General features: G+C 42.8%; 2 protein-coding genes and 1 long non-coding RNA gene across 3 annotated transcripts in view; 1 reads left to right on the forward strand and 2 right to left on the reverse strand.

Moving 5' to 3' along the window:
* Positions 1 to 10,860, reverse strand: part of LOC134193260 (uncharacterized) — a 14,367-nt gene extending 3,507 nt beyond the window's left edge. The window contains exons 1-6 of the mRNA XM_062662083.1: positions 10,732 to 10,860; positions 9,918 to 10,124; positions 9,708 to 9,840; positions 8,575 to 8,791; positions 8,300 to 8,415; positions 7,087 to 7,245 (exon numbers count right to left, since the gene is read on the reverse strand). Of these exons, the coding sequence (XP_062518067.1) occupies positions 7,087 to 7,245; positions 8,300 to 8,415; positions 8,575 to 8,791; positions 9,708 to 9,840; positions 9,918 to 10,124; positions 10,732 to 10,800 (901 nt within the window). The 5' untranslated portion in view covers positions 10,801 to 10,860. The remainder of the gene's footprint in view (positions 1 to 7,086; positions 7,246 to 8,299; positions 8,416 to 8,574; positions 8,792 to 9,707; positions 9,841 to 9,917; positions 10,125 to 10,731) is intronic.
* Positions 2,083 to 2,853, reverse strand: LOC134193406 (uncharacterized). Its single transcript, XR_009972071.1, has 2 exons — positions 2,801 to 2,853; positions 2,083 to 2,741 (listed from the first exon to the last, which is right to left on the reverse strand). It is a non-coding gene; the product is annotated as an uncharacterized LOC134193406 (long non-coding RNA).
* A 981-nt stretch (positions 10,861 to 11,841) lies between the features above and the next one.
* LOC134192910 (heat shock factor 2-binding protein-like) overlaps positions 11,842 to 12,500 on the forward strand; it is a 9,314-nt gene continuing 8,655 nt past the window's right edge. Inside the window, exons 1-3 of the mRNA XM_062661665.1 lie at positions 11,842 to 11,958; positions 12,010 to 12,240; positions 12,471 to 12,500. The exon at positions 12,471 to 12,500 is cut by the window's right edge and continues 25 nt beyond it. Coding sequence (XP_062517649.1) covers positions 11,842 to 11,958; positions 12,010 to 12,240; positions 12,471 to 12,500 — 378 coding nt within the window. The remainder of the gene's footprint in view (positions 11,959 to 12,009; positions 12,241 to 12,470) is intronic.

The raw sequence follows: 12,500 nt of genomic DNA on the forward strand, positions 1-12,500 counted from the left end.
ATCTGTCTGTCTGTCTGTCATCATATATTTCAAACACAAGACTATATTACATTTCAGCAAAATAGTAAGTACTTAAGATCAAATGTACCTTGTCCATAATCTACACACTATATACTTCACTACGAATGAGCTATAAACCACAAGCATGCAGCAACCCAGAGACAATCAGTGACTACTAAACTGGGTGCAGTAGGACACAAGCTTGTTGACACCATCACTGCAAAGTGTGGAACTCTTCTTCAGAAGGACTTTGGCTTTACACTTCTGTAGTTGTACTGAGAATCTCTTCCTCCAATAGTCAATAAACTCTGGTGCATTTGGCGTTTCAATTCCGTCCAATGAATGTTTGAAAGCTTTTGCAAAAACTTCTTTCCCTCTTCTCCCCATCTCCCAAAGTGTTCCAGGACTAGGGGAGTGACTTTGACCATTGATCCACCAGGAAGCCGTACCTTTCTGTATTTATCCATTGTTTGTTCTTCTCTTCTTTTTGCAGCTGCAACATCTTCCTCGACGGATTTAGGGAAGATGTCTGAACTCCATGGATGGGCCATGGCGATGTCTAAATCAATGTTGGTTCCTGTCTCAGGGTCGTAGACTATGATGTCAGGTCTGTTGTCCGAGTTGGAGTGGCGATGTCTTGGCTCACGTCGGTGATGAATATGAAGCTCCTGTAGACAGTCAGACCATACTGATGCAATGGCCTTGTGAGTCCAAATAGGACCGCCCCTGACGTGCAAGTCAGAAGGTGATAGCCGCTGTCATCTAGCAAGATCCCGCAGTGGCATTTAGGAAGTCAGTCTGAAAGGGGGAGGAACATTCCAAGTCTCAAAAGGGATGCCAAGCGATAGTCACAGGAATTGAGTGCAAACCTTTGAGAGCTCGGGATAGAACTAAGCCAAGCCCCAGCTCCTTTCCCTCAGATGAAACAAAGTCTGGAAGCATCTTGTGCTGTAGCTTCATTGTCAATAAGACTTGCTGACAGAGGCTCAGCTTGAGTTTAGATAGCTGATGTTGAAGTTTGTGAATGGTTGTCAGAAAGTCAGACATCATCTTATCCAGTGGAAGGGACTGACACAAGGCTTGTCCATTGGACTAGTAGGTGGAGAAACGACGAGAGAATCAATGAGTGGCATCAGAGCTGGGAATCAAAACGGAAGTTCAATGATTGTATGGGCCCATGATGCCACAAATGCATGCTGAGACACCGAGGTCAGAAGAGTCATGCCAAAGCCACCCAATCAAATTGGCAGAGATGCCTGCCGACACATTGAGTCGTCTAATCGATCATATCCAAGTAGGTTGGAAAAGGTGTTATGCGATTGAGTGTCATGAATTTTGGCAGCTTGAATCAACTGGCCAGGAAAAACAGTTCAAGCCAAATAGTCCAGCTTTGGAACATGGCAGTGTCGTAATAACAGCATTGCACTCTGAATGTCTTCTAGTTTAGTGAGTTGATCATACACAGTGCGTTACCAGACTGAGCAATTGTTGAGCAAGAAGACTCGACAAACAAAGAAGAGCCAATTGGTGTGCCAAAGAAGAGTGAACCTTGATAGTTGACAGGGATTCCAGCTGATTCATTGATTGCAACTGTACTGGATGGACAGAAGATCTCACATTTGTGATTGGCGATCTCTAAAGAGATGCTGGAAAATGCCCTTTTGAGATCATGGAAGGCACACAAGACATCAGTTGCATTTCCCAATAGAAATACATCATCTAAATATGCCAGGACGTAAATCTGAGGATGATCCTTCTCCAGATCCAGCAAAACTGGTTGTATGGCTATGGCAAAAAGAGCTGGTCCCAAAAGGGTCCCTTGATGGACTCCATATGAGATGACAATTGGAGAGGACTCTTGCATAAATAGAAGCGAACTAGATTCTCCATACATCTGATTAGCATGATTTGCCAAATCGGGAAATGCTGTTAACAACTGATCTAACATACTTCTTTTGCTAATGGAATTAAACAAATTTTAACGTCGGTCTATCTGTCTATCTGTCTATCCATCTGTACATCTGTGTATCTGTCTGTCTGTCTATATATCTGTCTGTCTGTCTGTCCATCTGTCTATCTGTCTGTCCAATACATATATTTGAAACATGAATCTAGCAACATACAATATGTAACTACGAGTCAAATTATACAGAATCACCTAGAGACTACAGATATCAACTACTGAACCAACTGAGAACTAAAAATTACATTTTCTAACTACTAAAGAACCCAAAGAGGGTCCAGTTATTACAACACTAATTATTGGAGATGAAAGCAGCTTGTTTTTGTGTGGACTCTGCAACCCAAGGATGACATCTTGCGTTGGATTACTCTAGCATTGCATCGCTGTAATTGAATGCTGAACCTTTTCCGCCAGTGATTCATAAATTGTGCCGAGTTGTGCCAACCATTTTTATCAAAAGATTGAGATCCGAGAGAAAATAGGTATTGGCATCACCCCATCTACCGAAGTGTTCAATGACTAAAGGCTTAAAGATTATTTGGTTGCCAGTTGGTAGCCTTTCATCTTGATATTTGATTTTTTCTTTCTTCTCTTTGCTTCGAAGCTAGACCATCTACTTTTGAGGATGAGGAAAATACCTGAGCTCCAGGGATGGGCAAGAGAGATGTCTAAGTCAATGCTCATACCAGAAGGTGTATCAAGTGCTATAATGTCTGGTCGGTCACCTGAGTTTGAGTAGCAATGTCTTGGCTCTCTCCTGCGTGATATGTGAAGTTCACTGAGACAATCAGCCCAAACATTTGCAATGGATTCGTGACTCCAAACTGGGGCACCAACCTTGCATGTTAAAAGATGATACACGCTGTCGTCAAGAACTGCTCTGCACTGACACGAACTCAACCACTCCAGAGAACAGACTGGCAAGCCCAACCTCAGATATGACGCCAAGTGATAAACGCAAGAATCAAGTGAGAAACACATCGAGGTTGGAACAGCGTTGACCCAAGCACCTGCACCTGCACCATGTAAAGAGCAAATTCTGGCAGCATCTCTTGTTGACTTCACTGTATCGCAAGACATAGATTCAAACAAATCATTAGATAATCGCTTCTGTAATTTGCCACTAGCAGGTAAGTACTCAGACAGTTCATTCGAGGGAATGAGGCTCTTTAATGTCGCACCTGTAGCAGATCCCGAAGATCCTTTCAGAAGCAAATCTAAATCTACTCTCAAGTCAGGAAAACGCTTGGGTAGTGCATCTATTGCTTCAACCCACGAGGCTAAGAAAGCACAAGCTGCTATAGATTTGACAGATGTTAGACCAAAACCACCTAGTCAAACTGGTAGAGTGGCTTGTTGCCATGAGTTGGTGATAAGATAGTAATTCAGAGAAAACTTTGCATGTCTGTGAATCATGAATTTCTGCTGCAGATGTTAGTAAATTTGGAGGAACAACACGAGCTAAGTAATTCAATCGTGGAACATGACAATACTTGAGCAATAACAAAGCGCTTTGGACATCATTCAAAGCAGACAATTGGTCACATAGTTGTTCCCCAGTGTTAGCATACGTAGAGCAAAACTGGATACAAATTTAACGTTTCCAAGAGGCGTTCCCAATATAACTATGCCTTCAGATGTAACAGGAAGTTGACAATCAGGAATTGTGATAGCTGGAGATGGACAATAAATCTCACATTTCTGACAAGCAATATCTAAGCCAATGGCTGAGAAATTGCATTGTAAAGAAGTAAAGGCTTCCGTAACGTCATTTGGCAAACCAATCAAGAACACATCATCCAGGTATGCTAGGATTTGAATGTTGGAGAAAGTGTTCTGAAGATCCACCAAAGTTGGGTGGATAGCCATGGCAAACAGAGCAGGACCTAATGGGTCACCTTGGTGATCCCCAACCTCAGGTTGTAGCAAAACCGATTGACAATTCTGCAAGGCGACTAGTGAACTGAAATCAAAGTACATCTGGAACACATGCTTTGATATACAGACTTGGACAAAACTATAGGGACACCCCGCTGTGGGTATGTAGTAACACAATAATTAGGTCACAATTTACCAACTATCAATATTGTTAAGAACTTAATAGTTACCGCGTTGATTGTTAGGTTTCTTGAGAATACTGTAGACCCTAAATTGTTTTCTTTACATTTCGAATTGCGGAAAACGAGACCTAAAAGTGTATGACGTCATGACTGTGTAAGCGTCGTAAGTTAGACTCTCTCTGATTTTGTTTAGTGGCTTTTAAAAAGCCGGTTTTAATAACGCAAAGGAAAATTGAAGCCCTTCACCAGTTCCTCAGTACCGAGTGTTCCCGCCTCTCGCCCTCCTGATTGCGTCCAAACGTCACGGAACACTTTCTGCCAAGTTCCGGACACGCGCGGCTTGAATCTGCTGCCACGCCTCTTGTAGAGCATTCCAGAGCTCAGCTGCAGTTCTCGGTTTGCAACGGTTGGCAGCAGTTTTGAGTTCATGCCATAAGTTCTCAATTGGATTCTCATCAGGCGAGTTTGGCGGCCAGTCCAACAGTGTGACGTCATGCTGGCGTAGCCATTGTCTTGTTGACTGAGACGTGTGGATTGGCACGTTGTCCTGCTGGAAGACAAAGTCGTCTCCTATCAGTGCCGCTGCGTCTGTCAGCATGTGCTCCTCCAGAACCTGTTGGTACGCCGTGCTGTCCAAACGACCTTCCAGTTTCACCAGAGACCCCAAACCATGCCAACACATCGATCCCCACACCATCACACTAGCCGCGTGCTGGACCGTACGATCACAACATTCAGGGAGAAATTCCTCACCTTTGCGACGCCAAACGTACAGAGCACCATCGTATCCTATGCTGACTTTTGACTCATCTGTAAAAAGAACAGATTTCCAGTCATCCAAAGTCCATTGTGTGTGAGTTGTTGCCCATCTCAGTCGCAAACGCCAATGGTTTTCTGTTAGCAGTGGTATTTTTCTAGGCCTCCGAGCGTTCACTCCTGTCTCACTGAGACGACGACGGACTGTTCTACTTGACACCTGCTTGCTGGTTTCATCAGCCAGCTGATACGAGAGCAGTCATGATGGTGCTCTGTGGTTCTGCAGTGCCATTCTCTTCAGTCGATGATCTTCCCAGATTGTCGTTGCCTTCCCACGTCCACGTGGTTTTTCATAATCGCTGCTGCCATGGGAAAGCCGTTGCAGGCACTGATGAACCGAATTCCTGGAGCGACGGACAAAAGCTGCGATCTGACGCACAGAATGGCCAACTGAGAAGGGCTTCAATTTTCCCTCGCGTTTTTGGACTCAACTGTTTGCCTCGAGGCATCACTGCAACTCGTGAAATATCGCACGGAACAAGACTCTGCAACTGCGTGCAGCTAAACGTTCAGGCTAACTTATCGCCTAAGTTTGGCGGTCTCAAGGGCAGCGGTTTTAGTACAGCTGACATTTTGGCCGTAGCAGTTTGAGATTTTGCTACGTAAAATGTGGACCGGAAGTGGCATGTCAATGTTCTTTTGTTGCTATAACTTTATTAGTTTTTGTCTTAGCAGGATTTTTTTGTAATTAATTAGTGTCGCATGATTTTTGAATACGTTGAAGTTTGTTTATTGATTAAAATGGCAAAACAATTCAAATTGTGATGACATGCGCGAAATCAATGTGCAAAAACAGATGATTCGCCTTTTTTCATAATGTTGCTATGAGGACCCACAAAATTGCTTTCACTCTCTACTACAGAGCATTCTTAGATTGTATGCCAAGAATGAGCATCCAAGAGCGATGAACGTGTACAAAGACAAGAAAAGTAGGAATGGCCGTCTTCCTTCTTCAAAGCAAACTAGATGCGCAGTAGGTAGTAAGTAAAGCTGCAGTCTTGAATGCAAGCTATGTTACACACTAACAATGACGCAATCCATGAAAAAAGAAATTCGAAAAACATTTGGTTTTGCTAGAGAAAAATTCAGTGCTAAAGTTAGACTACACACAAAAATGCCAGGTGTCCCTATAATTTTGTCCAAGTCTGTATCTTGAAATGTAGAACGGCACTGTTGTAACAACTCTTTCCTGCTGATTGAATTGAATGCATTTTCATGTCTTTTTATAGCAACCCAGTCATCGTTACGCTCCAAAAGCAATTTATTGTGGTGAGCAAGAAGCTCAGAACCACTTGGAGTTGACACACCATGTTGTATTGGACAGAAGTAATCAGCAAAGGCTTCTCTTTTCTTGACGACAGATGACTCTAGCTGTGCTATGTCGTAAGCATTCACCGATAGCAATGGGACAAACATCTCTGTTGCATTTAAGCAGAGCTATCAATCTTGATGCTGAGAGCAGTTTGGCAATCTCAAGAGGCAAGTCGCCTCTAGCCATTAGAGAACATGCTATGAAGAGGCCATCTGCTGTTACTTCATCTTCTAACAATACTTTCAAATGTTCAAAATGCCACCCCAAGGGACCAGTACCGGTACCTCTTGGCAAGCTTTTGACAGCATTGAAAAAGTCTTCTGCATTCAAAGAAAAAGATGATCCTAACGCAGGCATTGATCCCAAGCTTTCAATTCGTTTGGAATGTTTCGATGACAGTTTGGGATGTTTCTGTCTGTCTGTCTATCTGTCTATGTGTCTGTCTGTCTATCTGTCTGTCTGTCCATCTGTCTGTCTGTATATCTGTCTATCTGTCTGTCCATCTGTCATGTCCATCTGTATATCTGTCTGTCCATCTGTCTGTCTGTCTATCTGTCAAATCTTTATATTTCATACATATGAGCTATTACAAGCTATAGAGACGAAAATCCATTATATATCAATTAGACCCACACAGGTCTCTAAAAAATTATCAACTTAGGTTGCATGCAGTCTGTCTGTCCATCTGTCTGTCTGTCCATCTATCTGTCTGTCCATCTGTCTGTCTGTCCATCTGTCCATCTATCTGTCTGTCTGTCCATCTGTCTGTCTATCCATCTGTCTGTCTGTCCAGCTGTCTGTCTGTCCATCTGTCCATCTGTATATCTGTCTGTCTGTGTCTGTCCATCTGTCCATCTGTATATCTGTCTGTCTGTGTCTGTCCATCTGTCTGTCTGTCCATCTGTCTGAAATAAAGATGAGCACGAGAATCTCACCTGCTTGTGTTGCAGAGTTAGGAATTTCAAGAATATTTGAGTAAGTTGCGTTAGGGACAGATGTTGAATAATCGCCAACACTTGGAATGTCTATGACGTGTGATGCACTGCGACACTTTGATATAGCATGAGGTGATACGCTTCGAGCATCTTCAGAATCTAGAAAGACGATTTCATACAGTGTGTAAACAGGTACTAATAAACATGAATATATACATACAAACAGACAAGCAGACAGACAAACAAACAGACAAACAAACAGACAGATAAACAGACAGACAAACAGACAGACAGACAGACAGACAGTCGGTGTTGGCTAGAAAGATGATCAGAGTAACATATGGACAGAATACTGACCAGAGTTTAGATGTTGTTCAACTTTCAATTCAGTAAACTAAATTTCGGTTTGTAGGCTCCGTAGGGGAGCTTTCTAATGCTAATTGTTATTTGTGTAATTGTAATTGTAGTTGTGACACTTGTTGTTCATTAGCTGTTACTTTAGTTTCACCTGTATTAGCTTTGATGTATAAAAATATATGAAAATTTGACAGACAGACCAACAGACAGACAAACAGACAGACAAACAAACAGACAGACAAACAAACATACAGACAAACAAACAGACAGACAGAGAGACAGACAGAGAGACAGACAGAACACAGACAAACAGATAAACAGACAGACAAATGGACGAACAAACAGACAGATAAACAGACAGACAGACAAGCAGACAGACAAACAGACATCCTCTGGTTTTTAGCATTACGGCCGCTGTGGATGGAAAGCCCACCAATGTCTACATCATCTGTCCCTATTTTCTGTAGATGAAGATGGACACCCAAACAGTGGCGAGTTCAAGACATACAGGAGACGCTGCCTGTCCGTTAGCCTCCAGAGATGCAACGCACAAGTGCTCTCAAGAAAACTATGTAGACTTTCTTTTAGCAAGAACAGTTGTACTGCTTATAGCGTACAGTTAATTAATCGTCCTACGTAGTAAGCGGCCGTAAGGGTCGCCGGACATTGTTGTAGCATGTTTTCCTTTTCCTTGCTGGAACCATTTAGAATGTGACAGACAGACAAACAGACAGACAAAGAGATAGACAAAGAGAAACAAACAAATAGACAAAGTGAAACTAAAATGTACAAACAGATAAACAAACAGAACTATTGAAATTAATTAACTCAACATGTACATTGGCAAGCAGCTTACCAAACATGAGTGGTGGTTCAATTTGAGAATCACCAATAGCCTCAATCCTTTTTGATAAAGAGTGTGCAATATCTTCACAGAGAAAACTCCAAAGTATAAACTCAGTGGGTTTCTCCCTGAGGATTACCGTAATAAGAAACAATGTCACAGCAAGCACACAAACATTGTGTATCACATATATGTACACATGCACACACACACGCACGCACACACACATGTGCACACACACGTGCGCGCGCACACACACACACACAGACGCGCACACACCACCTGACCCTTTTGTCGTTATCTTCAATTCCCGCATCTCGTCCTTATATCCTTCACCCACCACACAAACTGATGCAACATTAGCCAGAGGCAACATGTACAACGGATTGACCATAGAAGATGTCGTAAATACAACAATATTACTGGAGCCAATCTCCATCAGTGCATTGGTTTCGGCCTTCCAAACACCACCCTCTGATTTGGCCAATGTAATAGCATAGATATCTGGAAACATTACAAGAATGTAAAGCACAGTCATAATCACATCTGTTGAGACCATTTGAAAAGTGAGAATTCTTAGGTTGTGTCTTACCTATTTGTCTGTCTGTCTGTGTGTGTCTCTGTCTGTCTGTCTGTCTGTCTATGTGTCTCTGCTCATGTGTCTGTCTGTCTGTCTGTCTGTCTGTCTGTCTGCCTGTCCATTTATCTGTGTCTCTGGCTGTCTGTCTATGTGTTTGTCTGTCTGTCTGTCTATGTCTGTCTGTCCTTTTATCTGTGTCTCTCTGTCTGCCTGTCCATTTATCCGTGTCTCTGTCTGTCTGTCTATGTGTTTGTATGTCTGTCTGTCTGTCTGTCTGTCTGTCTATCTGTCCATTTATCTGTGTCTCTGTCTGTCTGTCTATCTGTCTATATGTCTGTCTGTCTATCTATATGTCTGTCCATTTATCTGTGTCTCTGTCTGTCTGTCTGTCTATGTGTCTGTCTGTCTATGTCGGTCTGTCCATTTATCCGTGTCTCTGCCTGTTTGTCTGTCTGTCTATCTGTCTGTCTGTCTGTGTCTGTCTAGATGTCTGTCCATTATCTGTGTCTCTGTCTGTCTGTCTGTCTATATGTCTGTCTGTCTCTCTCTCTCTGTCTGTCTATCCATTTATCTGTGTCTCTGTCTGTCTGTCTGTCTATACGTCTGTTTGTCTGTCTGAGTGCCTGTTTGTCTGTCTATATGTCTGTCCATGTATCTGTGTTTCTGTGTCTCTGTTTGTCTGTCTGTCTATATGCATTCCTAAAGTTAGCAATTATTATTGGTAGAGTAAGAGTTCAAATAGAACAATATGTCTGTCTGTCTGTCTGTCTGTCCATTTATCTGTGTCTCTGCATGTCAGTCTGTCAACATCTACAGTGTCCACACATCACGTCATCTGACCGGATTTCGATGGATCAACAGGCTGCACCACCTCACTGCCTTCGAAGAACACACGACTTATATCTTCAATCCACCGTTTCTGTTGAAACTCCGATTTACAAAAGAACATCATCTTCTCAGTCACCATAAACAGCTAAACGCACGAACACAATCACATGCAATAAATACCTCAATAAACTACCAACAATGATGCTCTCACAAACAGCTAACCTGCACTCCATGCGGTGGCTTGGACTTGGGCTTTGCCTCCTGGATGCTGACGACATCTTCAGCAGAAATGACTTGTAAGGCTGAGCGACAGACTCTCACTCTGCTGCCACCCTTTTCTTGACCGTGAGGAACAGTATAGAGTTCAAGCCTTGGCCGACCACGAGGAGACTGAGCTCTCAAGACGAGAAGATGAGCTCGAACACTTGACTGAAAAATAATAGCAAATCACACACACACACACACACACACACACACACACACACACACACACACACACACACACACACACACACACACACACACACACACACACACACACACACACACACACACACACACACACACACACACACACACACACACACACACACACACACACACACACACACACACACACACACACACACACACACACACACACACGATTATGTATTGAAAAGATGCAATACAATATCCTCCTAATGTATTGTGAGATACATTAAAAAACGGCAATGCAACGCCGCAATTAATTCCCTAGTTAGCATTCGACCACATCCACCTGCTTCCAGATGCCCCAAACTCCCAACTCCCTGAATTACAGGAATCTCCTTGCCCAGTCTGACACACACTGACGTCATTTTCCGCCTTTCACGAGCATATGCGCGCACTCACTCGTCTGTGCCTCCCTGTTTACGCTTCCAGTTCCGGAGGTCAACTATCGAAACGTCTCACATCACACTTCTTTAGCGAAATACAGTCATCGAGAATGATTTGAAAGCCAGGCGTTGATGTAAATTGCGAGAGAAATACATCAAAACATGCGAGAAAAACTCACCTTGTTCAAGAGTCCCCGCGGCTTGAGACGCACCTCGACGATACCTTGGCGGACAACTCCGAGCGACATGCGAAACTCAAGCTCTGACGGCTGAGAGAGGATGAGAAATGAAGTCGCTGCCGAGACAGCCTTCAGTGACTTTGAGGTCCCGACAAGATCCCGGATGTTTATAAAACGGAAGCGTCGCGTCAAGGATCTTTGCCTGAAGCTGTAGTGTGTGCGCGATAACAATACTATGCGTTTTTGTAGTTCTTCAATGAATTAGATGCGTGACCTCGTGTGGATATGCGACGCCAACTTAGCTATAATGTCAACAAATTAATTAATTTAAGGGCTTGAATAAGTTATGCTAGACAACTATCTATCTGTTGACAAGAGTTGTCTGTCTGTTTGTCTGTCTGTTTGTCCGTCCGTTTGTCTGTCTGTTTATCTGTCTATCTGTCTCTCTGTCTGTTTGTCTGTCTGTCTATTTGTTGTTTGTTTGTTTGTATGTCTTTCTATCTGTTTATCTGTCTGTTTGTCCGTCCGTTTGTCTGTCTGTTTGTCTGTCTGTTTGTCTGTCTATTTGTTTGTTTGTTTGTATGTCTTTCTATCTGTTTGTCTGTCTTTTCTTTGTCTGTTTATCTGTCTGTTTGTCCGTCCGTTTGTCTGTCTGTTTATCTGTCTGTTTGTTTGTCTGTGTCTATTTGTTTGTTTGTTTGTATGTCTTTCTATCTGTTTGTCTGTCTTTTTGTTTGTCTGTTTATCTGTCTGTTTGTCCGTCCGTTTGTCTGTCTGTTTATCTGTCTGTCTGACTGTTAGTCTGTCTGTCTATTTGTTTGTTTGTTTGTATGTCTTTCTATCTGTTTGTCTGTCTTGTCTTTGTCTGTGCGCATGCACGTTTATTTACCAGCAACTTTAATTTCTCAAAGTCGTATAGATGTATTGAAACATTACAAGTAGACAAAACAGCATAAGTTTGACTTTAAAGCCACGCCCACCAATAAAAAAATTGGTGCGTACACGTGTACTTCTGTCAAACAACTATGTAATTCTACTGTATTCTTGTAGCCTAATCTAGTTTTCCTTTCTACGTACTGGTTCCAATATTCGGATTTTAAAATTCTGTTAATGTCCCGCGTTTTAATTTGTACATCCGGGATTCAACATTTACCGGTAAACTTCACTGGCGAGCAACAGAACCAATTCAGCGAGAGAATGGAAGTTGGATTTCTTGCTGAGAAGGCCGTAAGTGCGTCACAAGACAAAGGTGCCTTGTAACTCTATTGATCTCTGCAGACTCAACTGACTCGTACGGTGCGCGATAACGTTGACTCGCTGTTGAGCCAAGTCAACGATCAACAGCGCGGGTTGATGTGCGCATGCGCTTCTGGATGCGGTGAATTGGTGAGAGAGACCGAAATGGACCCTTCTGGTTGGGGTAAAAACAGCAATATCGTTCCTGTGCAAAAACATCAGCTCGATCAACTTGTGACTGAAGTGATGCAGATGAGAGAGTTTCTCCCCAAGGTTGAAAGTGTTAGCGCACGCTAAGACAGCTGTTTCTACGCGCGTTAATTAACCTGTAAAGATGCATACAGCTACTGTACAACTACTAGATATGTACGTACATGTGCATACATACATACAAGTGAGACAGACAAACAGACAGACAAACACACACACACACAACCGATAAACATTTGTCTAGAATAATTTAGTGCAAACAATTTACCAAAACCTTAACTAATGCCTTGCAGGTGTTAGGACCGAGTTATGTCAAGGGATTC

The sequence above is a fragment of the Corticium candelabrum genome, chromosome 17 (assembly GCF_963422355.1).
Source record: "Corticium candelabrum chromosome 17, ooCorCand1.1, whole genome shotgun sequence".
Taxonomy (NCBI): domain Eukaryota; kingdom Metazoa; phylum Porifera; class Homoscleromorpha; order Homosclerophorida; family Plakinidae; genus Corticium; species Corticium candelabrum.